A 27,440-nucleotide genomic window follows, 5' to 3' on the forward strand; every position below is an offset into this window, starting at 1 on the left:
GCGTTACGTGATTGGTTAATCGTGGTAAAACTGTCAAAATGAAGTCGAACTGAAATTGATATCAAAATGTTTCGTAAAAAACAACGATTACTTCTTATAATTGGAAGTATATGGATCTGTGGTATCATATACTTTCTTCTGAAATCATCTTCAGATCCGGTAAATCAATAGTTTTTCGACTTTTACATTCAATCTAATGAAAATTGTCTTTTCGAGTAGAGCAGATGTCCCCACGTCACACGTCATAAGATGGGTGGGGTGGGTAAGTTTGCTGTTAATACGGTCTCCCTTCAGTTATGTATTTTCCCAAGTGTTTTGATAAATCACTTGTGAAACATCTAATGATACATTAAAATGTAATGATGTGGATGCATTTGTCAAGATGGCTAAGAAAGCTGCTTTACTATGGGAAGGGGCCGATGGGAAGTGTCTTTGGGTAGCTGTTTACCAGACTCCGAGCCTGCGTTCTAGCACATAGCAAATCCGGCAGGGGATTTTGTACAATGTTCAATATTCTTTGGCATGCTCTAGTGGTCAGGGCTCCGGAAATTTTGGTAACTCAATCGGTCCGAAACGAAAATCCTGACATTGGCGCAACCCCACCCACCGCATTCCCAATATTACATATTTTGTAAAACGTGATAGAGTAAAGAAATAAGCATGTCATTCATTAAAACTGAGTTACCGGTCACCGCGAGTTACCATACAATGAAGACAGTTATTTAGTGTTATGTGTGATCATTACTTTGTTTAAATTTCGATGTTTTTCCTGCAAGGATAAAATTGCCGGCATAGCACACTCCGGTGTTCTATAAATAGAACATACAGCAGTTATACCATAATGCAATGCGCGAATTGCGGACAAGAGAGCGTTTTCTATATATGACGATTCATCAACTCTCTCAGTAAACTTCGAAAGGAATTAGAAAAAGTTATATGCCGCCTGTATAAAATTGTCGCACCTGTTAACAGAATAATTAAAAGAGATAAAACAATAACTAATTAAAGAAATATATTAGAACTGAAAGGACCCGTGATCAGACATAACCTTTTGAATAAACCATCCGTCGGATTCTAAATAAAAGAAGTGGATCCTTGTCGAAATGATTTGGATCCAGTCAGAAACATTTGGAAACCAGTCAAAAATGTTTAATACATTGCATTCGGCTGTCTGCAAACATTAAAGGATGTGCCCCGCGAGCGCTGATTGCGTCACGTGCTAATTACGAACCGATTATCAAGGTGACAATCAGACCGATTGACACGTTTATTGATTATCTGAGGGTGCGACCAACAATTTCCTGCTTGGCAGGTGGTCGTGTATTGAGATATCAGACCGAAATTTATACTTTTTCCATTTTTACGGGACCGATTTTTTTCGTTTTTTCACTTCACGAAATCGGTCTGAAAAGTCAAAAATCGGTCCAAAACCGACAAACCGGAAAATTTCCGAAGCCCTGCTAGTGGTTCTTGACCAAAATTGTTCAAATCATGACCCTGGGGTCAACATATGACTCGCCCGGGGGGTCCCTAGTTTTACATTGACTTATAGTGATTTTTAGCGACATTATAGGATAAATTCTGTCCGCCGGTATTTCTGTAAAAAGGTTGGGGATACTGGCAAGATTAACCGTACAATATTAGCAATTCTTTTTGCCAGAAGTTAGCATTTTGTATAATTCTTACTTTCTCACCATGAAAATACTATTCTACAACCTTGACAACAAAATCTTTGTACAAATAATTTGCTTACCTTGAAAAATGCGAATATTTTCACACTACCGCTATCAGGCTTCAGAAGAGGTAGTGTAGAATAAAAGATAAGATTTCAAAATTAAAGTAAACTTTGGCGATACTTTGCTGCATCTTAATTACAAGAATGTTTTACGATTAGATGCCATATTTTTTAAATACATTTTCTTTGTTTAAGCCTTGAAAAAGGAATAATACTAAACTAAGGATGTAACGATATACCATTGGACGGTAAATCGAATTCGTTTGGTCTCGGTACGGTTTACGATACAACGTATGCCCAGTACGGTATGGCACCGCGTATTCCCATTCTCCTATTCAAGGGAAGTAAAAATCAACAATCATGGCGTCAGTTGAATTAAATTGCCACTGGTGACAATTGGATAAAAAACATAGACTCAGTTTTGTTTCAAGACTGTCGTATAGGACGACAACAGATTTAACAACATGCTGGCATTGTTATAATGATGTGCCATAAATCGAGTAATGTATCCAATATGGCAGCACACACGAAAGCCATCATCCATACATTTTTGACAGATCTGATTGTTCTCGTCCAAGCAAAAAAGATACGACTAAGAAGGGAACAAGCTCATCTACGACTTGTACAGCAGACCAGTTACGCTGAAGGGCACAATGCAAAGGATATTTCCCTTTGGCTCTTCACAAGCATTTGCTATAACAAAGTCCGTAGGTCATTTTATTGCAGTTGACTTGCAACTATTTAGTGTAGCTGATTAATTTTTGTGGATTTCATGGTTCAGCTCAACCACGAAATTAAGTCCCAACGAACAAATTATGCCCACGATAATGTAAATTGTACTCAGTGTCGCCAAAACAGACACCATAGCAGTCCGATCTAGTCCGTAGTTGTGTGCATGCGGCAGTACTGACCTGCAGCTTTCGTGTAGTTTATGAAGGCTTCATCAACAATAAACATAGGTATGTGTCGGAACAAAACCAACTATTTCATTCAGACATTTACCCGTGGTTTGTTTACGACATGCTCGTCAAAGTAAAAGTAGATACTAAAAATAGAAGTTTGACGTAGCGTGGCGTGCCAACCGCACAATGCGGCTGTTATTTGATTTTTTCGGCCCCACTCTGCAATGTTTATATTTACTGACGTGTAGTAAACTACAGTGCAACTTCCGAAAACCGGACCTTCTGAAAACCGGAAACCTTTGAAAACCGCACGAAATTCAAGGTCCCGATTTTTTCTGTTCTTATTTCTATTTATTTTTAACTTCTGAAAACCGGAACTTCCGAATTCTGAAAACCGGACGATTTTTGAAGGACCGTTTATATTTCAACACTAAAATTGACTTCCGAAAACCGAACAGCAAAATTTTTGCTGGGTTAAAATGTCACCTGTAAATCAAAAAAGGCTGTCAACATGTTCTTGTGTTTATCTATCAGCAGCCCGCGTTTATTTTGACAAGCTAGATAATCACAATGATCATTTGGTGCAAAAGTAAGCAAGTAATCAGTGATTACTTTTATTTGTATTCATATTATGAAAACGTGATAAATTACATATCTTAGTGTGAAAAACTTTTTTAATGTTTGAACGAAAGAAAGATAGGTGTTTTAGTTAATTTAGTTACATCAATTAAACTAAGCATTGTCAACACTAATGAAATGTTGACGAACTCTGAACTCCAAAAATGGTAAATGTAAGTGGAAAATATTTGCGTAAATGCTATTGTTTAAGATATGTGGTTCCTTTTATATTTGTCATTTATGTATTTATTATCCTTAATGTTTGTAATAAATTATTTAATCATTTACTTTTAATTAAATTGTAAAATCAAAAAGGACAATAATCTCCTTCATCCTACGTGTAAGAAAACATAGCTCTTGTGCACCAAGTCCACTTCGCCTACAAACTTTCAAACTTCTGAATTCCGGAAACTTCCAAAAACCGAACTTTTAGACTGGTCCGGAGGTCGTTCGGTTTTCGGAAGTTACACTGTACTACTTTGGGACTATTAACTATTATAAATTAATTGCTATATTTGCGTCCGATGCAGCATGCTTTAATACCCATTACACGTTTCTCGGCAGGAAATAACACATGCACAAGTTCAACAGCTTGTTATTTTAGATGCAGATGCGCATTCAATATCAGCTGTGCACGGAACTTTTTTTCATGATTCTAAAATATTTATATTGTATCAATCATGTGCAAAAAGACATTTTTAGCAACATAAAATTGGCAAGTCTATGATAGTTTTTTTTTGCAATACAATAACTAGTTCTTGTTTGAAACTCGATCAAATGATCAATGTGATGAACTTTATGTTTGTTTCGATTATGAATGCTAATTATGCAAGACTATATCCCAGGTGCTACGGTTTTGACACTTTAATTGGCACCGACTTTTCTTATTGAATATTTCAAAGTTTCATTACGTTTTGCAAATTGGGGTCATATGATTATAGATTACGCTGTTGTTAATTGGCACATGATCACTCACAAATCTCTCGCGGCATAGATTGCAAATTTGGTAACCATGGTAGCGTTGTTTGACACATGAAGGTTTCACATATAAGAACAAAATGATATACATGTACTAACTAGATCTATTCCTGTGGAAATTATGGGAAATTTTTTTTTTTTAAATTGAAAACCCACAAAACAGCTGTTATGACCAAAACCACGAAATTTCATGCCGATGAAATTAAATGATTTCACAGTATCAGAATCTTAGATTTATCCAAAGGATCAATTTTAATGTGTTGTCAAGTTGTAATAAAGATTAAATTGTTTCTGCTGTCTTTTCATCTAAAACTATGTATTGAAATACATATCGAATCATACACTTTGTATCGCGATACGTATTGTATCACAAGGTGAGCGTATTGTTACACCCTTATACTAAACACTAGTGCTATATAGCGTAATGGCAGATACCCCCTCATCAGAAAACCGGAAACAGATAATTGAGCCGTGCCATGGGAAAACCAACATAGTGGGTGTGCGACCAGCATGGATCCAGACCAGCCTGCGCATCCGCGCAGTCTGGTCAGGCTCCATGCTGTTCGCTTTTAAAGCCTATTGGAATTGGAGAAACTGTTAGCGAACAGCATGGATCCTGACCAGACTGCGCGGATGCGCAGGCTGGTCTGGATCCATGCTGGTCGCACACCCACTATGTTGGTTTTCCCATGGCACGGCTCATATTTATTGGTGGCTAACCCCTGAAAACTGGATTTATCCTATCATGTTGATTTGGATGCAGATACTTGATTGAAACTCTGTAGATATTTTATAATTTAGGGTAATAGTCCTGCTTCTGGGACAACAATCAAATAGTCAAGCATTGACTGTCTTATGGACAGCTCTTGTTAAATTTTCCACTGGATAACTTTGATTCTAATGTTTGCCTTATACATATATTTAAATATGCTCACCAGTGTTTGTTTTATTCTTAAAAGAAAGTCAAACTTTCTTTACTTACAGGAAGATGAAGAAGAAAATCGTTATCATAAAAATTTCCTGCCACAAGAAATAGAACCTGAAATTGACAACAGCAATGACAAGCTGAAATTCCAGCATCATGAAAATAAACTAGATAGGAATGAACCACCAAAGCATGTTGCATTAGTCCCAACAACTTACCATATACCCCCCAAAATGTAAGGTTTTTCTTGATTTTGGATGATTCTTTTAGTATTTTGTTATTTCAAATTTACGAAGAGACATTTTACATGTCATTGATCTGATAACTTTCTTAAATATTAACATACAAATGTATATGTTACTGAAAACCTGTTCATTCTCAGTTTCTGGCTATAAGTGTATATGAATTAATTCAGTACCATTTCAAGTAAGAACACATGCTTTGATTTTATTAGGTAAATTGTTCTTTTTTTTTCTGCATTAATATTTGATGAACTCCAAACATCTGTAACATGTATATCATGAGCATAGAAAGATGTAAACTGAACTATTTTTTACAGTCATCTTGTAAAAGAAAGTCATGTAGCAAACTGGGAGAGTAAAAAGGATGTCAGGGGCGGAGCCAGTGATGATGAAGAGAAAAATGACATTCCATGGGAGGAGTTTCCAGAGAATGTATATATCAACAAAAAGGCATTAAAATCTGGTGAAGATCCATATGGTCGTAACAAGTTTAACCAACAAGCTAGTGATAACACTAAATCTAACAGAGATGTTCCTGACACGAGACATCCACAGTCAGTATAGTGAACATATTTGTTATAAAATTTGATGTGAAACTTTCACTTGTAAATTATACAGGTAACTGATTAATGATTTCCAACCCAAATAACGTTTTTTTAGCTCATCTGAATTTTTGAAGAAAAAAAATGATGAGTTATTGTTATCACTTGATCGGTGTCTGCGTTGCATGGTTAAGTTTAATGTCTAGGTCAGCTTTTCTCCTAAACTATCTAAGCTATTGCTTTAAAACATGCAACACTTGTTCACTATCAATAGCTGAAATCAGATTTCTTGGTTAAGTTTTGTGTTTAGGTCAGCTTTTCTCCTAAACTATCAAAGCTATTGCTTTAAAACTTGCAACACTTGTTCACCATCAAAAGCTGACTCTGTACAGCAAGAAACATAACTCCATCCTGCTTTTTGCAAGAATTATGGCCCCTTTTGGACTTAGAAAATATCGGATTTCTTGGTTAAGTTTTGCGTTTGGGTCAACTTTTCTCCTTAATGGTCAGAGCTATTGATTTAAAACTTGGAGCAGTTATTCAACATTAAAAGCTGACTCTGCACAGCAAGTACAATAACTCTACATTGCTTTTTGCAAGAACTAAGGCCACTTTTGGATCATGGGTAGGACAAAAAAATAGATGAGCATCTGCCCCGCAAGGTGGTGCTCTAGTTTATGTTTCCTTTAAAAGATGTGTGGTATGTGTGATCAGATTTGGAAAAGAATTTTGAAAAAACTGTCTGGTCCAACAAATTCTTAATTTCTGTGAGCATTTTCAGCCAGTATTAATTGGTTCTTGGATGACTTGCATGTATATATGTTTGAAGCCTGTGACTATCAACATTAAGGATGAGATCCAAATCCATTTATGTTTGGATTTAGACTGTTTCCATGACATCACCATGCCCTAAATTCCAGATATTAGAAAGAAGCAGATGATATGTATCAGGCATCTACTAATTGAACAAATTCCATGTTTTACTGTTAACTTTGACCTTGAAATGCTTTGAACTGTTCATTAAAATATTTATTTGCTGTTATATAAACTGGTTTAATATTACTTTTGAACAGGTGCAGAGCCAAACACTGGACAGTTGACCTACCATCCACTACAGTAATTATCACATTCCACAATGAGGCAAGATCTGCACTGCTTAGAACTATCATCAGGTATATATTTGTCAGAAGTTTTACCACACAAATCCATGTCATAAGTGTCATTAGGCTACATGATTTCCAGAACGTCGCAAGTTGGGTCCAGGACTTCATAATGCAAGTCTTAGCCATGACTAATCATAAGTAATCCTAGCCAGAACTGAGCCCCAGTAAGTCCGGCCAAAATTGATCACCAGTGAACCTTGCAAGAACTGATCACAATTCACCAGAATTGATCACCAGTGAGCCTTTGCCATAACAGACGTAAGGTTGAGAGTCCTGATACCAACCCTGATATTGAAGTTATGCCTTGTATTTTATGGTCAGCATAGTGTTTGTTTATAAACATGTAAAGGAGCTATTCATCAAAAGTTAAAAATGAAGGTGGAAGATGTCACATTGGCATCAAGTTATCAGGTCATATTTCCTTATTAAAAAAGAAGTGTTTAGGCAGATTACTTATACCGTCAACAAATTTTTGAAGTCAAATCCAGATTCTCATTGGTGTTTTATATTTACAGTGTGTTCAGAAAGAGTCCTGCTCATTTGATAGAAGAAATTATTCTTGTGGATGACTTCAGTAATGATCGTAAGTTTTTGTTTATATTGATTGACATGTATGTTGTAATTGACACCGAATGTGTGTCATCCAGGAATAATTATGAACACTTCTTAGTAATTGTCAGTGTTTCAGCATTCAAGTCATGGATGTATCATGTACATGAGGAGTGAACAATTTACTAAAATTATTCATACAGCTGGAATAAACGGGACAAATGTGAAGTCAAGTAATAGGTTAACCTCAGTTATTTGAAAACTTATATCACATTTACATATAATAGACTGTAAGCAGCCAGGTCTTAATAATAATGATATATCCAGGTTTTAATGACACATGTAATATAGGATTTCATCAAACGAATGATTGATATTCTGTCTGCTGACCTGTAAACAAGTAGCATCAGTGCTAAACCATATATATATATATTTTGCCATGTCAACACAGATTGATTGTCTGGCATACTGCTCCCTATTTTCACACTATAAGAATTGCAAGTATACAAGTTGTCTAAATTTGAGATGATTGCAACATGTTTACTTTTACAGCCTCTGATGGTGAAGAGTTGGCTAGAATGCAGAAGGTTAAGATTATACGTAACAACAAGCGGGAGGGGTTAATGAGGTCAAGGGTTAAGGGTGCTGATGCAGCCAAGGCTCCTGTGTTAACATTTCTAGACAGTCACTGTGAATGTAACACAAACTGGCTCGAACCCTTACTGCTTGAAGTACAACAGGTCAGTCTGCTAAATCATATTTAAAAGTGATATCAGAATGTTACCCTTGATTTATATTAGCTACAAAGAAAATGAGAATTCTTTAATAAACAGCAAAAAAAGTTACCAAGACAAAATAAATTGTTTCCTTTGTAATGATATTTTTTGGGTTTAACTTTCTTACCAGTCTTTTAAAGCACTTACTTCTTCCTAGAAATGTGTCTATGGACTCCTGTTTTTTTGCATAAGTAACATACTTAGTTTAACAAAAGTATGTACTAAACAGACTTTTACATTATACCAGTCTGTTAAGACAATGTAATACTGCACATTGCAGGACAAGAGAAGAGTGGTCAGTCCTATAATTGATGTGATAAATATGGACAATTTTGAATACATTGGAGCATCAGCTGATCTCAAAGGAGGTAAGAAATTATTTAGTTAAGATTTTTGTGTTAAGCTGATTCCAAATTAAACTACCAGTTAACAGTGTGTGAACTCAGTATGCTGTCTGGACTTAATAATGGATCACTTACTGACAAAATCATGCATCTGATATTGTTTTTCTTCAGTATTGTGTTTAAAGAGACTGGACTTAAGTTTTTACCTATTTAAAAAAAATATAATTCTTTAAAATTGAATATTAGTCATATTATGAATATTAGAACTAGATTTTTTCTTTCTAAATTTTTTTTTTTTAAATGTTAAATCATGAAAAAAATGTCTAGTTGGGAATCAAATGTGGGTTGTCTGTGCAATCAAAATATTCCTCTCATCTTAACCAGTACATTTAGAGGAATTGTACCTTATGACTGTTTAGACAGAGCTTTATCAATGACAGTTTACCTGTGGTAGCACCTGACAAACTGTCTCTCCGCCCTCCCCTCCACCATGAAACTTTTGGAGGAGCACTTAAATTTAATCTTGATCGTCCATCAGTCCCAATTTGTGTTGTGCTTATCTTAAGACATATTTGACCTAGTTCATCCAGTCTCACAGGATTGTTATTCACCATGTGAAGTTGTGGCTTTAATTGGGATTTTACACAGCCAGACCAGAGTTATGGCTATTTACTTAGTCAAAAATATGCATACAGAGACAGGAAGTGGAGGCACCAGTGTCCTGTGGACATCTAGTGATTATGTAAAAGGAGACAGTAATAAATAAATTGCTATTGAACTCTTTTAATATTTTGTCTTGCAGGATTTGACTGGAATTTGGTATTTAAGTGGGATTACATGACAAGTGAAGAAAGAAATAAGAGATCTTCTAACCCAATAGCACCTATCATGTAAGTTCAGTATGTTGAAACTGTTTACACTAGTTTGTGAATACTTGTTCAGTATGTTGAAAATGTTTACTCTAGTTTGTGAATACTTGAGTGTTGTCAGATAATTTCATATGTAGGAAATCGAGAAATAGAGTTTTCAATCCTTACCCGGCAAAATTTCTATAATGAACTTGTCCATCTTCCAATTTGGACAGTACCATTAACTGCTAAAAGGGGTGTTTACCAAAAAGATTGGCTGAAGAGCAAACGGTGCAGATCAGGATCAGACTGCATGGCTGTGCAGGCTGATCATGATCTACACTGGTTGCAAAGGCAGAATCAGTTGTGTTCAGCATGGTAAGTGTTAAAGAATAAGAAATAACTAGTAAAATGAACTTGCTGTATCTTAATGCTGCATTCTCTGCTTTCTTATAACATCCTCGGTAGTCTAGAGTGCCCGCTTGGAGTGCGGGAGGTCATGGGTTCGATTCCTGGCCGCATCGTACCAAAGATGTGAAAAGTGGTACTAGCAACTTCCTCGCTTCGCGCAGCATTAAGAGGATAGTACTAGGACTCGTCAGCCAGGTGTCAGGATAATGTTACTGGGTGGGGTATCATGTCACGTGTCTATAGTGATATATTCCAGTTAAGCAGCACTATAAAATTGGGCATTGCACTCATTGTTACAAGAAGACATCATTGTATATATGACTGAAAAAATGATTGACACAACACCAGTGATAAATGAAAACATCATTGTTTATATGACCGAAAAAATGGTTGAAAAAGACAAGAAACCAGTGATAAATGACGTGTGTTTTGCCTTTAAAAGGAATAATAGTTTGGTCTTGACAGATCTATTTGTTTCACTTTGATAGTTTGGGAGATTTGTTCTGATGGTATAGTCTTGTGTATTGTAGGACCCCAATGATAGCTGGAGGATTGTTTACAATAGACAAGAGTTGGTTTGAAGAGCTTGGAAAATATGACATGAAGATGGACGTTTGGGGTGGAGAAAATCTAGGTTAGCATTTGAACACGCCGTTATTAAGTTTTGAAAAAATTTATTGTATTAATTTTTATTTTCCGACATTGAATTGGAAGATGTACAGAAGTTTTGAGAAGGCAGATCTGCTTGTCAGTTTTCCATTATGAACTTCAGTTTTGCATAAGAATGTTTGGGGTTGCAGGGGTTAAAAACACTACTGATTTTAACCATTGGTAAAACAGTCAAGGTGGTCAAGACTGGTCAATTGGTGGTCAGTACTGGCCAGTTAAAAATTCTGTTACAGTTTGATAGATCAAACAATAGTTATGCATGTACCTTTATTGACCACTGAACAAATATTATGGTATTGAAATCAACATTTTTTTACAACAGAATATGCAGCAATCAAATTCTTTATTATTGATGTATAATTGCTACAGGGTTGCTAAAGATTTCATACTTTACTTTCATAGAATTTCTTCTTTGCTGTGGCAAGAAATATGTCCATGTTAACAACTGTAGCTGTGATAGATGGTTGTATATGCGATATATTTTACAGAGATATCATTCCGTGTATGGCAGTGTCATGGAACTTTAGAGATAATCCCATGCAGCAGGGTGGGGCATGTGTTTAGGAAACAGCATCCATACACCTTCCCTGGTGGAAGTGGAAATGTATTTGCCAGGTAATATCATAAGAGCTTCGTTGTTAAATCTGCCTGAGTTTCTGCTTGATTGATTTTAATACGTTCTGTTGTAGGTTATATGGATTGAATATAGTACTTTTGTGTTTGTATGAGCAGGTCTGAGATACAATGATATCGGGAGTTGTGAGTTCATGTCTGAACTCCTCAAGTAAAAGTTACTAATATACTTTTAACACATGGTTTGCAAATGTGCAATGAAAACTTCTGGAATTAGAGTATTTTCTGCTACTTTGCATTGTCCTGCCAAAACTTAAACTAGTGTTTCTTGTTTTGTAAAGTGTTGGTTTGGACATGGATATACACTCTTATTATACCCCCACAAAACGAAGTTTGGGGGTGTATATAGGAGTAAGCTTGACGGTCGGTTGGTCGGTCCATTGGTTTTGCATGGTTTCCGGATGATAACTCCAGAAAGGCTTGACCAATTTAAATAATTTTTGATACACGGGTGTAACATCAGAAAATACAGGTCAAGTTCGAATTTGGGGTCAGTAGGTCAAAGGTCAAGATCACAGTGACCCCGAACAGTTAAACGGTTTCCGGATGATAACTTAAGAATGCTTAGGACTAGGATCATAAATTTTGGTACACAGATGTAACATCATGAAATGCAGGTCAAGTTCGACTTTGAGATCCGTAGGTCAAAGGTCAAGGTCACAGGGACTCGGAACAGTTAAATAGTTTCCGGATGATAACTTGAGAACGCTTGGGCCTAGGATCATAAATTTTGGTACACAGGACAGGTGTAACAACATGAAATACAGGTCAAATTCTACTTTGAGGTCAGTAGGTCAAAGGTCAAGGTCACAGTGACTTGGAACAGTTAAACGGTTTCCAGATGATAACTTGAGAATGCTTGGGCCTAGTATCATGAAAATTGATAGGAAGGTTGGTTATGACTAGCAGATGACCCCTAATGATTTTGAGGTCAGTAGGTCACAGGTCAAGGTCACAGTGACCCGGAACATTTAAACAGTTTTCGGACAATAACTTGAGAATGCTTGGGACTAGGATCAGGAAACTTAATCTGGAGGTTGGTCATGTCAAGCAGATGACCCATATTGATTTTGAGTTCCAAAGGTCAAAGGTCATTTAAACCTTTTACGGACAATAACTTGAGAACGCTTGGGCGAAGGATCATGAAACTTCATAGGGAGGTTGATCATGACTAGCAGATGACATCTGTTGATTTTGTGGTCAGTAGGTCAAAGGTCAAGCAACTTCGGCTTTGACATTGGCTTAGTTCTGTGACAAGGCCATATTGTGGGGGTATAATTCGTCACTCCTGTGACAACTCTAGTTGATTCTTAGCCTAAACTGGATGATAAGAGTCTGCAATTTAAGGAAATGGCGACTTAATATTTTGACTTAAATTTAGTGTTTTTAGGTCAAGTTTGTGCTATGTTTGTTTCAGAAATACAAGACGAGCAGCTGAAGTGTGGATGGACGAATACAAGGAATTCTATTATGCTGCTGTGCCGTCTGCTAAAATTGTAGATTTTGGAGAGTATGTTTATACTTATTTTGCTTGCAAATTCTCTTCTTTTTTAGTCACCTGAGCACAAAGTGCTCGGGGAGAGCTATTGTGATCGCTCACCGTCCGGCGTCCGTCTGGCCATCATCCCTCCGTCCACACTTTCCTTTAAACAACATCTCCTCATAAACCACTAAGCCAATTTCATCCAAACTTCACAGGAATGTTCCTTGGGTGAAGCTCTACAAAAATGTAGCATTGCCTAAACTTCAAAAATCTTCTCAAAAACCAGAAGCCCTAGAGCTTAGATATTTGGTGTGAAGCATTGCCTAGTGGACCTCTACCAAGTTTGTTCAAATCATGACCCCTGGGGTCAAAATTGACCCCGCCCCAGGGGTCACTTGATTTTACATAGGAAAATCTTCAAAAATTTTCTAAAAAATAAACCAGAAGGCCTACAGCTTATATATTTCACATGTAGCATTGCCTAATGGACATCTACAAAATTTATTCAAATCATGACTCCTGGGGTCAAAATTGACCCCGCCCCAGGCATAGGAAACACATAGGAAAATCTTCAAAATTTTTCTTAAAATAAACCAGAAGGCCTAGAGCTTCGATATTTCACATGTAGCATTGCCTAGTGGACCTCTACAAAATTTGTTCAAATCATGACCCCTGGGGTCAAAATTGACCCCGCCCCAGGGGTCACTTGATTTTACATAGGAAAATCTTCAAAAATTTTCTAAAAAATAAACCAGAAGGCCTACAGCTTAGATATTTCACATGTAGCATTGCCTAATGGACATCTACAAAATTTATTCAAATCATGACTCCTGGGGTCAAAATTGACCCCGCCCCAGGGGTCACTTGATTTTACATAGGAAAATCTTCAAAAAATTTCTGAAAATAAACCAGAAGGCCTATATCTTAGATATTTCACATGTAGCATTGCCTAGTAGACTTCTATAAACTTTGTTCAAATCTTGACCCCCGGGGTCAAAATTGACCCCGCCCCAGAGGTCACTTGATTTTACATAGGAAAATCTTCAAAAAATTTCTGAAAATAAACCAGAAGGCCTAGATCTTAGATATTTGACATGTAGCATTGCCTAGTGGACTTCTACAAAATTTGTTCAAATCATGACCCCCGGGATAAAATTGGCCCCGTCCCAGGGGTTACTTGATTGTACATCGGAAAATCTTCCAAAAAAATTCTAAAAATCATCAGTTTGACATTTGAAACATGTAGCTCATATTACTCTGGTGAGTGATCCAGGGTCATCATGACCCTCTTGTTTGTATACATAATTCGGCCAGGGTATCTTAAATGTTCAGAGAGCTGTTCAAACACCATTTGTCATTATGTTTATCAGATAAAATTTAAGGGAATGTGGGATGTAGTAAGTGTTTTTAAGAGGCTTGGCAGTTTTTACTTTTACTTTCATTTGATGGGCTATGTAAAAGAATACTACAATATGTATATACTATATCCAGGGTTATCCCTCAGAAATTTTGATAGCGGGTCATCATAACCACTTCTTGTTTGGCTTTGAGGGTCATTTTCAATTTTATGGGGTCATTTTTTTTTTATTATCATAATTACTAATTAGAGAGAAGGAAAGAGAAATTAATAAATGATGTAAATAAACAGCCTCTGAGTGTCCTGACACCATGTTTATATGCTAACACAGCTGGGAAGTTCATTTTACGATTAATGTTTTCAATAAAAAGCCAGCTATGTTTGTTCAAGCATGACTTCAAACGTAACCTTGTGGCTACAAAAGGCCCATTTTCATTCATCAGATGTTCGACATGCTATCCGAGACGAACCTCTGGTTTGTGAGAATGCGAAAGACCACACAGCGCTTTCTTTGTGCAAACAGCAGACGACACAGACATTTTTTTTAACCATTTTGTTAAACGGTTTATTTTATCAAGTTGAGGTGTATCAGGTTGATTATAAAATTTTGATGCAGTCCACCTTATGTAACATAGTTTAGACCAGTTAACAGTGAATACAGACCATGAAGTATACAGTCACGATAATTAAACTTGGGTCGCAGTCCACATTACTGATTCATACTGATGCGAAAATCAGTGCTTAACTAGATTTGGTACGAAAATTTTCATCGCCAAAATGTTGATCTCAAGTGCATTTGTGCCATCAATGATGCATTAAGAATCATTTTGGGGGTCATAAGCAAATATGGTGTGCTAAAAATGTGTGTCAAGGAAAACCCTGCTACCTCTCTTCTTAGATGAGGAAAAAAAAAATTTTTTTCATATATTTATGTCTCCCCCAGGAGACATATTGTTTTTGCCCTGTCCGTCCGTCCGTCCGTCACACTTCATTTCCGAGCAATAACTGGAGAACCATTTGACCTAGAACCTTCAAACTTCATAGGGTTGTAGGGCTGCTGGAGTAGACGACCCCTATTGTTTTTTGGGTCACTCCATCAAAGGTCAAGGTCAAAGGGGCCTGAACATTGAAAACCATTTCCGATCTATAACTAGAGAACCACTTGACCCAGAATGTTGAAACTTCATAGGATGATTGGTCATGAAAAGTAGATGACCCCTATTGATTTTGGGGTCACTCCGTCAAAGGTCAAGGTCACAGGGGCCTGAACATTGAAAACCATTTCCGATCAATAACTAGAGAACCACTTGACCCAGAATGTTGAAACTTCATAGGATGATTGGTCATGAAGAGTAGATGACCCCTATTGATTTTGGGGTCACTCCATCAAAGGTCAAGGTCACAGGGGCCTGAACATGGAAAACCATTTCCGATCAATAACTAGAGAACCACTTGACCCAGAATGTTGAAACTTCATAGGATGATTGGTCATGAAGAGTAGATGACCCCTATTGATTTTGGGGTCACTCCGTCAAAGGTCAAGGTCACAGGGGCCTGAACATGGAAAACCATTTCCGATCAATAACTAGAGAACCACTTGACCCAGAATGTTGAAACTTCATAGGATGATTGTGCATGCAAAGTAGATGACCCCTATCGATTTTGGGGTCACTCCATTAAAGGTCAAGGTCACAGGGGCCTGAACATTGAAAACCATTTCCGGTCAATAACTTGAGAATCACTTGACCCAGAATGTTGAAACTTAATAGGATGATTGGTCATGCAGAGTAGATGACCCCTAACGATGATGGGGTCACTCTGTGAAAGGTCAAGGTCACAGGGGCCCGAACATTGAAAACCATTTCCGGTCAGTAACTTGAGAACCACTTGACCCAGAATGATGAAACTTCATAGGATGATTGGTCATGCAGAGTAGATGACCCCTAACGATTTTAGGGTCACTCTGTTAAAGGTCAAGGCCACAGGGGCCTGAACATGGAAAACCATTTCCAATCAATAACTTGAGAACCTCTCGACCCAGAATGTTGAAACTTCATAGGATGATTGTTCATGCAGAGTAAATGACCCCTATTGTTTTTGGGGCCACTCCGTTAAAGGTCAAGGTCACAGGGGCCTGAACATTGATAACCAGTTCTGATCAATAACTTGAGAACCACTTGACCCAGAATGTTGAAACTTCATAGGATGATTGAACATGCAGAGTAGATGACCCCTATTGATTTTGGGGTCAGTCTGTTTAAGGTCAAGGTCACAGTGGCATGTTCATGTAAAATCATTTTTTGGAAATAACTTGAGAACCACTTGACCTACAATGTTGAAACTTAATAGGATGATTGGACATGCAGAGTAGATGACCCCTATTTATTTTGAGGTCACTTGATCAAAGGTCAAGGTCACAGGAGCCTGAACAGTGACTTGAGAACCACTAGGCCAAGAGTGTTGAAATTTAGCGGGATGACTGGACATGCCAAGTAGATGATCCCTATTGCAGCCAACCATCAGTGTCTCTTTGACTTTCGCTCCTGACCCCTATTGACTTCTTGCCTATAGGACTTTGCATTTGGGGAGACATGCGCTTTTTTACAAAACCATTTTCTAGTTTTTTTTCATTTTTCTACCAACAGCATTGTTTTTACTTTCAGTATATCAGAAAGAATGGCTCTACGTAAAAGTTTGAGCTGTAAACCATTCAGCTGGTATCTGGAGAACGTCTATCCAGAACTTAAGTATGTATTTATGAGTATTCTGTTCATCTGTTTGGTATAATTATGTAGATGTGTAAGATGGGGTTGTGGAATTGTGTGAAGTGTGGTATCTATGGGATATATCATGATGATGGATTGGATCATAAAGATAGAAGTCTGATGCCCTTGGCTTAAACTGTATTTCTGTTGTCCCTTAAGCTTTAAAGTTAGGAGAAGTAGCTTGTAGTAAGAGTAGATTAAAGTTTATAAGATCAGGCTGCTGCCTGTGTTTGTATGTCTAGTCTTCAACGTATCACCTACATTAAGCTTTGCTTACCACTATGTCTAGTGTTCATCGTATCACCTACATTAAGCTTTGCTTACCACACTACTTTTAACACCCAGCTTCTCACTAGTTTGGCAAGAAAACATATAATATGCAACATTTGCTGTTGTCATTTAATTTCATTTTAATGTTTCCCTGCAAATATGCTATATTTATAGAATGTAAAAATAACATAGAGAGATTTCATAGGCTTATATGTATTGTGCACCTACAGTTACAAGATTATCTGATCCTTCTTGAAGGGAAAGTCCTGTAAACAGAACCAGAGCTATGATCTTTTATTGCAAATTATTAATTTTATGCACCTCCCGAAATTCAGGTGGTGGGGGTGCATTGTCATTATGTCTATTGTCCATCAGACTTTGTGTTGTGTATACCTCAAAAAGTATTTGACCTAGAGTCATGAAACATCAGAGATGATAATTTGCACCTGGGATTTTGTTCGGGATTTCGCTCAGCCAAACCAGAGGTATGGCCCTTAGCCATAAGTATGCATAACAAGTCTAAAAGTTTGCACCGCATTTATCTTATAATAATGTTTTTGAGTCATGAAGCAGTATGGGAATATTATTCTTCATATGAAATTGTAAAAAATAAACATACAAAGTTGTTCATGTTATTTTATATACAGTAAGAAAAAATAGCAAAATGTACCCTTACTGAATGGCTTACCAGTCAACAGTCAAAACCATTTAAGGTCTGAAGGACAGAGGGACAATAGTTTCGACTATTGACTGGCAAGGTATTCAATAAGTGTTTTATTAAATGACATCAGAAATTAATTTTCTTTGTTCTATTTTTTTCTTAGTAGCCCAGTATACATACCTTTAATATATAGACCGGTCATATAGAACAAACTGTGAGCTGGAGATTATTACGAGTCATGTAATTGACTGTAAGAATTTTGTAGCAAAAAATGTAACAATATCATATAAGACTAGTTTGTATTGTCAGGTTAGCATAGAAATCGCTGCAGGTATGAATGAGTATTGATTGTTGTGTTGTATTGATTAGAAGTGTATCTGCACTAACTTTCTTTTTGCTGCTCGGCCAGAAATCTAGTTGTGTTGTTTTATTGTATTGATTAGGTGTGTTCTCACTTATTTTGTTTCTGCAGCCATACCAGAAATCTAGTTGTTTTGTTGTGTTTGTTAGATGTGTGTCTGCACTAACTTTATTTCTGCGGTCATGCCAGAAATCCAGCAGTATTTTTGTTGTATGCTTTATTGTTTTCTGAAAAGCATTTCTCTTTTCCGGTACTTTATAAAAAATATGAACATGCTGAAGAAATGAGAGAATTTCAGGAATTTGAAATTTTGCTGACAAGTTTAGGAATTTTATTATGAGGGGAATTACTAATTATAATGCATTGGAAAATATGTTTCCATTACTTCCTTACTGAGCATGAGCAAAATGACATGATAGAAGAAAATTTCTTGTTAAATGACATGAAAAATAGACTTTATTGAAAATTTAACCAATCTTGTTTCAAATTCATTTGAAGATATATAATACTTGACCCTTCATTTACATTTTGGTGAATTCATTAATTAATAAATTTTTATGAACTGAGCCTTCACTAAACTGGTGATGTTTCCTGTTTGACTGTTAGCACAGACAAGTATAGTGCCCTTAGTTTCATTGTTTTATATCAAAGAGAACGTTACAAATAGGTTTTTTCTAATTGGTATACATGTATTACAGAGGTCACATTTGAGGTAAAGGTGAGTTTATATGAACAGTTGGGCTTGAAATAATTTATGTAAAGTTAAACATACTGGGTTAAGAGTATGTATATATATTATGCTGTGAATGCAAGATAAGTGATATACTGATATGCATTCTGCATGGATATCATAAAGAAAATGCCAAAACCTGGCATTATAGTAAATTCTGATATGGTTCAATCACTATGGTATGTTTGCTTTTTATTTGCCCAACATCCCAAAATCTTGTGTGTCCCAACTACTCCCACACTATTAGCCTGCAGTTATGGCCCTTTGATAGTTTTGCTATATAGAATATAGAGAAAAATCTTGTGTCCAACTACTCAAACACTATTGGAAGGATAGGCTTCAAACTTTCACAAATGAACAAGCTTGACTTGCAGATGACTATAAAGGAAGGAACTTGTGCTGTGACTATTTTTACCACAGTTAGGCCCTTAGACAGTTTTGCTATATAGAATATAGAGAAAAATCTTGTGTGTCCAACTCGTCAAAACTATTGAAAGGATAGGCTTGAAAGTTTAACACATGAAGGACCTTGATGTGAAGATGATCAGAAATAATGGACTTTTTTCTGTGGCTATTTTTTCTAGAATTATTGCCCTTACTAAATTTTAAAAAATAGGCCATAGTAAAGAAATTCGGTATGTTCAACTCCTCATATACTTTTAGAAGGAATGGATTCAAAGTTCCTTATCTGAATACAATTTGCCTCAGACTTTTGTCAAAAAGCCTTCATGTGATGATGGTCTGAACTAAAAACTTTACTAATTAGAGAATGGCGCAGTATGTGGGGGCATCTGTGTCCTACGGACACAATTCTAGTTAAAATATATTTACAATCTGACAAATGCTGTGAAAAGAAGAAGTTTCTTTTATCAGAAATAGTGTATCTATAGATACTATTTTGTCAATGCAATCCAAGTTATTTTTATGCAGAATTAGCCAAGTTTTCTTTTTTTTATTTCTTTATTAAGTGAATTTTACCAATGAAAACATTTATTGTCCAGTGATAATGTACCAGGGATAACTTCCTTTGTCCTCTGTCCAATGATAATTTACCTGGGATAAATTTCTTTGTTCAGTGACATTTACTAGAAAGAGCTTTGTTTCTTTGGTGACAAGTTACTAGGGAGAACTTCCTTTGTGCAATGATAATTTACCCGAGATAAATTTCTTTATTCAATGATAATTTACCTGAGATAAATTTCTTTGTTCAGTGATAATTTACTTAAGAAAATTTTCTTTTGTTTGGTGATAATTTATGAGAGCTTTCTTTCTTTTGGTAATAATTTGCTAGGAACAACTTATGTACAGTGATAATTTACTTGTGATAAATTTCTTTGTTCAGAGATAATTTATTAAGGAAAACTTTCTTTGTTCAGTGATAATTTGCCAGGGGTCGAACCTGAAGAAGCCAGGTATATTCAACCTCACCTTAGCCAGCCTATATAACAGTATATAACAGTATAGTCATGTTGCTTAGCTTCCTCTGTTAGACACAGTAAACTGTATTGACTTGCTGTTGGCTGTTTTATGTGCATGTGTACATTTATTTTACAAAATGTTAAGTTATGGGCAGAAACTGGAAATTGAATGTCTGCGAAAAGGATTTTTACATCATATCACATTATTTAGTCCAAGAGAGATTACAGAATTTACTCTGCAAGAAAAAGTTAGCTATATAAAGCATTCTTCTTTTTATGCCCCCGAAGGGAGGCATATTAGTTTTCAACTGTTCGTTCGTTCGTTAGTCACAACATTAACTTTTTGCATGAAGGCACTTTACTCACGAACAACTGCACCCAGGACCTTCAAACTTCACTTGCTGATAGTACTCATTGAGTATACGACCCCTACTGACTTTGGGGTCACCACGTCAAAGGTCAAGGTCACAGGGGCCAACGTTAACTTTTTGCATGAAGGCACTTTACTCGCGAACCACTGCACCCAGGACCTTCAAACTTGACATGCTGATAGTACTCATTGAGTACACGACCCCTACTGACTGGGGTCACCAGGTCAAAGGTCAAGGTCACAGGGGCCAACGTTAACTTTTTGCATGAAGACACTTTACTCGCGAACCACCGCACCCAGGACCTTCAAACTTCACATGCTGATAGTACTCATCGAGTACACAACCCCTACTGATTTTGGAGTCACCAGGTCAAAGGTCAAGGTCACAGGGGCCAACATTAACTTTTTGCATGAAGGCACTTTACTCGCAAACCACTGCACCCAGGACTTTCAAACTTCACATGCTAATAGTACTTATTGAGTACACGACCCCTATTGACTTTGGGGTCACCATGTCAAAGGTCAAGGTCACCAGGTCAAAGGTCAAGGCGCTGTGGGGGTATTTGTCACCATTAGTGACAGCTCTTGTTGCTATATGGAATACACACTGATGTTGTTGATTTGAAAAGAAATCTTTCTAAAATACACGTGGATGGAGCATTGAAGTGGAGATATATGGTACCAGGCCTTTTTTTATGCTGATTTTAGGGCCGAAATTCGGCCCCATTCCCCAATCTAAAAAGTATATTTTTTTCCCCACCTTGGCCAAAAATTCCCCTTGCAAAAAAAAAATGAAATTAGTTTTGATTTTCAGTCCTGATTTTAACAACTTTTCAGCAAAAATATTCCTCCAAACAATGATTTCGCGACGTAAATTTCCCCTCCAAAAGGGACCTGGTACCCTTCCCCAAATTTACAAAAAAAGGGCTGGGTACCTAGTTACACAGCAAGAATGTGTTATCCAAGATTTATTTCAATGTTCACAGGAAGAAGACTTTAAACAGACCCATGATGCATAGAGTGTTTAAACAGTATGTCTGTCCATCAGTCTGTTTGTCACACTTTCTTGTGTACTCAACTCCTACAGTTTTCATTCAGTTCAAATGAAACTTGATACACATCATTAACATAGAGTTGACACTGAGCAAAATTTGGACTTTCATGTCATCATTTTGAGTCATTCTTCACATCTTGGTTAAAGTTTTGCATGCAAGTACGTTTAGCTATCATTTAAAGGCATATAGCTTTGAAACTTATTTTATATTTTTCTGGGTAAAATTATCAACCTCACTTGGTCAAGTCCCATAACTCTGACATGTATTTTGGTCAAATTATGCCCACTTTTGGACATAGAAAATCCTGGTTGAAGTTTTGCATGCACGTTACTATCTCCAAAACAAATGCAGATATTGATTTGAAACTTTACTTATGTCTTCAGGGTTATATAACTAGGTGATCGCATAAAGTCCCATAACTCTGACATGTATTTTAGGCAAATTTTGTCCCCTTTTGGACTTAGAAAATTCTGGTATAAGTTTTGTTTACAAGTTACTATCTCCAAAACTTTTGTGTCTGATTTTTAGCTCACCTGAGCCAAAGGCTCATGGTGAGCATTTTGTGACAGCTCAATGTCCGTCGTCCATCGTCGGTCTTCCGTCGTGGGTTGTGCGTCAGTCAGCAATTTCTAAAAAATCTTCTTTTTGAAAACTACTGGGCAAAATTACACAAAACTTCACAGGAATGATCCTTGGGTGTCCCCCTTTCAAAATTGTTCAAAGAATTGAATTCCATGCAGAACTCTGGTTGCCATGGCAACCGAAAGGAAAAACTTAAAAAATCTTCTTTTCCAAAACCACAAGACCTAGGCCTTTGATATTTGGTATGTAGCATTGCCTTATGGTCCTCTACCAAAATTGTTCAAATTATAACCCTGGGGTGAAAAGAGGCTCTGCCATTGGGGGGTCTCAAGATTAACATAGACTTATATAGGAAAAAACATTAAAAAATCTTCTTGCCTGAAACTGCAAAGCCTAGGCTTTTGGTATTTGGTATGTTGCATTGCCTTGTGGTCCTTTACCAAAATTGTTCAAATTCAGCCCCTGGGGTGAAAAGAGGCCCTGCCCAGGGGATCCCAAATTTAACATAGACTTATATAGGGAAAAAAAATAAAAATCTTCTTTTCTGAAAGTTCAAGGCCTAGGCCTTTGATATTTGGTGTGTACCATTGCCTTGTGGATCTCTAACAAGATTGTTCAAACTATGCCCCTGGGCAGAAAAGAGGCTCCGCCCTGGGAGGGCGCTTGTTATATGAGTAATATAGGAATAAATACTTCAAAAATTATCAGATCATATTTCCTAGATTGTTTAATTATAATTACATGACCCCAAGCAATTAGGGGTCACTTTACTTTTACCTTGACCTACTGACCTACTTTCTTGTTTTTTAAGATACAGCCTTAAAATTTGTATGACTGTACAGTTTTGCACACCGATCTTAAAACTGACCTTCAGTGACCATGAATGTGACCTACTGACCTACTTTCTAATATTTTAGCATCAGTGTGCCATTTTGAACATGTGGCTCATATTACTCAGGTGAGCGATTCAGGGTCATCATGACCTGCTTGTTTTTGTGCCCCCACATGAGTGGTGGGGGCATATAGATTTGGTCTTGTCTGTGCATCTGTCCGAAGTTCGTGATGCGCAGCTCGAAGTATTTGATATAATGATGAACTTGCATGGCTTATATGTAACTTGCGCCCTCTATTTTTCATTGCTCCCCATTTTCAGAGTTATGACCTAAATGTCAAAAATGCACATTTTTACCTGTGACACGCCTACCAAAAAGTATTTGATATAGATTCATGAAACCTGCATGAGTCTTAATCATGATATGACTTGCGCATCTCCTATTTGTCATCTGGCTCTGCCCCCCTATTTTCAGAGTTATGGCCCCTGAAATAGTCAAAAATGCACATTTTCACCTTGTGACACGCCTTACTCAAAAAGTATTTGATATAGATTCATGAAACCTTGCATGAGTCTTAATCATGATATGAACTTGCGCACCTCCTATTTTTCATTTGCGTCCGCCTCCTATTTTTAGAGTTACGGCCCCTGAAATAGTAAAAAATGCACATTTTCACCTTGTGACATGCCTAGCTCAAAAAGTATTTGATATAGATTCATGAAACCTTGCACGAGTCTTAATCATGATATGAACTTGCGCACCTCATATTTTTCATTTGGGTCCGCCCCCCTATTTTCGGAGTTATGGCCTCGGAAATAGCCAAAAATGCACATTTTTACCTTGTGACACGCCTAGCTCAAAAAGTATTTGATATAGATTCATGAAACCTTGCATGAGTCTTAACCATAATATGAACTTGCGCACCTCCTATTTTTCATCTGGCTCTGCCCCCTGTTTTCAGAGTTATGGCCCCTGAAATAGTCAAAAATGCACATTTTTACCTTGTGACATGCCTAGCTCTAAAAGTATTTGATATAGATTCATGAAACCTTGCACGAGTCTTAATCATGATATGAACTTGCGCACCTCATATTTTTCATCTGGCTCTGTCCCCTATTTTCAGAGTTATGGCCCCGGAAATAGCCAAAAATGCACATACGCCTAGCTCAAAAAGTATTTGATATAGATTCATGAAACCTTGCATGAGTCTTAATCATGATATGAACTTGCGCACCTCATATTTTTCATTTGGGTCCGCCCCCTATTTTCAGAGTAATGGCCCCTGAAATAGTCAAAAATGCAATTTTCACCTTGTGACATGCCTAGCTCAAAAAGTATTTGATATAGATTCATGAAACCTTGCACGAGTCTTAATCATGATATGAACTTGCGCACCTCATGTTTTTCATTTGGGTCCGCCCCCCTATTTTCGGAGTTACGGTCCCTGAAATAGTCAAAAATGCAATTTTCACCTTGTGACATGCCTAGCTCAAAAAGTATTTGATATAGATTCATGAAATCTTGCACGAGTCTTAATCATGATATGAACTTGTGCACCTCATATTTTTCATCTGGCTCCGACCCCTATTTTCAGAATTATGGCCCCTGAAATAGTCAAAAATGCACATTTTCACCTTGTGACATGCCTAGCTCAAAAAGTATTTGATATAGATTCATGAAACCTTGCATGAGTCTTAATCATGATATGAACTTGCGCACCTCCTATTTTTCATTTGCGTCCGCCTCCTATTTTTAGAGTTATGGCCCCTGAAATAGTCAAAAAAGTACATTTTCACCTTGTGACGCACTTAGCTCAAAAAGTATTTAAATATAAATGGTTGAAAACTTGCATAAGTCTTTATCATGATATAAACTTGCACAGCTCTAATTTTTTGGCTGACTCCACACCCTGTTTTTAAAGTTATGGCCCCTGAAATAGTAAAAATATGCACTTTTTCACCTAATTATGTGCCTAGCTCAAAAAGTATTAGATGTAAATTCAGGAAACTTGCTGGAGTCTTTATCGTGATGTGACCTTGTACACTTGGCATTTATCTTGAGAATCTTAGCTCTAATTACAGAGTTTTTGCCCTTGAAATAGCCAAAATAGTGGATTTTTTGTTTGTGATGCTCATAGTAGAAAAATGAATCCTTTTCATAAAATGTTTGTTGAGGCTATATCCCATTCAGACTGCAGACATTTGAATTATTGCCCCTTATTTGTGACAAATGTACCAGTGGGGGGCACACACTATGTCCTACAGACACATTCCAGTTTAAGTTATGATCCTTCTATGGACTTAACCATATTAAAAGTACACCTGTACCACAGAGTGATGACATTCCGGTTTATCTACAAATTGGAACAGACTCACTACTGCTGTGTGAAAATCAAATACTAAAAAACTTAAAAATTGTGCAGCAATCTATTGATTAATTTTAAAAAGTATTTCTCGGTCACAAGGAATTTAGAATGCAGATTTTCACTGCTTTCATTTATTTTGCATTTTTATCGAATTATGAGATAGTGTTAAGTATATCAAGAACACTTGCTGTGGTTGATATTATGTTTGTTTCCATAGGTATATGCCTCTTTCATTTTCTGTTTATAGAAATTAGCTGTTTTTGCAATGAATGAATTTCAAAGCCATTGTAAAATATAATGGCATTTATCAGTGTTTAGTAGTAAAGTCTCTTTTTATGGGTAAAATATTTGATATTTTAGTTATAAAAAACATTGTGGAATACTGGTTTATATTTGTATTTTTTGTTTCTAAATGTAATGAAAGCAGCAATAAATATGATGTATAGAGCCAAGCCTGTATTATGTAAAATTTCTGCCAGAAACACAGCTCATACATAGCAGATCAGATTTGTAGCATGTTGCACCAAAATCCTTTAGTGCTATTTCTTTTTTTATCTCCTTATCAATATTATAATCAGTTGATTTACTGATATTTGTTTGCTTGGTGTGACCTCATTCCTATCTCAACTGTGACGTAAGACACATGTTGATTTGAGTTAGGAAGTATGAGGGGGTTGGGGGTAAAAGGGGAATTGAAGATGTGGTGTATGAAACATATTGAGTAGGACTGTATTTGGATTTTAAAGGGAGAATGGAAGAGATAGGGTTTGTCTGACTGGAGTTAGAGGGGAAAACATACAGAGTTGAGTGGGACTCTAATTGGGATATTAAAGGGTATTTAAGATGTGTTTTGATATTTGGGTAGCTGGTTGCAGTATATGGATTTGGAAGAATTTGATGGAAGACAAATGAACATGGATAGGGATGGAAAATGTTCATTGGTTAATCAGAATCTGATATATTTAGTTGATAAGTGAAGGGAGTTGTCTTTATTTCTTGAATTTGTCGTCAATAAATTTGGTAAAATTTCTACAATGGGAAAATCCATATTTTATAGCTATAAGATTGACATTATAAAAGATATTTTGAAAATTTAAAATATTTCTACTACCATCTTTGGTGACCTTAAGGATGATGTATAGTTTATATCTAGATCGACAATTCATGAAAATCCCTGTAATGGATTAGATCATGATGGAACAAACATTAGGTGTGGTGGGTGGTGGGGGGAGGGGGGATTTAAAGCTGAGTTGAGTAGGAATTAGGTCACATCCTCCAGTTTGCTTTACATTGTGCTCTTGTCACTACATAGTTGTACCAGGGCATATACCAGTGTTTTATATGAGATGTTTGAGATCAGTAACAAAATGAACTGTTTGAGCATGACAGGCATGATATGAATATTGTTTATTTATGAATGTTTGCATTAATTTTGCTAAATATAGAAAATTGCTTGAAAGAATTTTATGTAGTAATATTGAAACACATTACAGTGAACAGTTTAAAAGTAAAAACATAGTAGTTATTGTTGTTATGATACAAGATAAGAGCTTTGATTTAACACACTAAATTGTTACATTGTGAAGGCAGTATATTGAAGCTCATTAATACCTCTGTTAAATGTTATAACTGTGTAGTTCTATACTTGTGGTTTGTAAAAAAAATCAAATAAGTTGTTATTTGTGCTCTGTCTGTATAAGTAAAGACACCTTTGACTTATATTTCAGGGTACCAGATAAAGGGGACCAGGCATTTGGAAGTATTATACAGGGCACCATGTGTATGGACACTATGGGTGGTTTTGCTGATGCAATACTTGGGATGTTCCCTTGTCACAATACAGGAGGAAACCAGG

General features: G+C 36.6%; 1 protein-coding gene across 2 annotated transcripts; it reads left to right on the forward strand.

Annotated features, from left to right (window-relative positions):
* LOC123528951 (polypeptide N-acetylgalactosaminyltransferase 2-like) lies at positions 1-27,440 on the forward strand. Of its 2 annotated transcripts, XM_053518513.1 has the most exons (14): positions 1-159; positions 5,218-5,393; positions 5,718-5,954; positions 7,016-7,114; positions 7,621-7,688; positions 8,207-8,394; positions 8,711-8,798; positions 9,577-9,664; positions 10,564-10,667; positions 11,191-11,317; positions 12,753-12,845; positions 16,839-16,922; positions 18,181-18,202; positions 27,313-27,440. In XM_053518513.1, exons 1-13 carry the CDS (start codon positions 67-69, stop codon positions 18,188-18,190), a joined length of 1,455 nt encoding a protein of 484 aa, XP_053374488.1. In that variant the 5' UTR covers positions 1-66; the 3' UTR covers positions 18,191-18,202; positions 27,313-27,440. The 2 variants fall into 2 exon arrangements, with proteins under 2 accessions (XP_053374488.1, XP_053374486.1); XM_053518511.1 differs by lacking the exons at positions 18,181-18,202; positions 27,313-27,440 and adding an exon at positions 21,737-23,417.

This window comes from Mercenaria mercenaria, chromosome 1, assembly GCF_021730395.1.
Source record: "Mercenaria mercenaria strain notata chromosome 1, MADL_Memer_1, whole genome shotgun sequence".
NCBI lineage: Eukaryota > Metazoa > Mollusca > Bivalvia > Venerida > Veneridae > Mercenaria > Mercenaria mercenaria.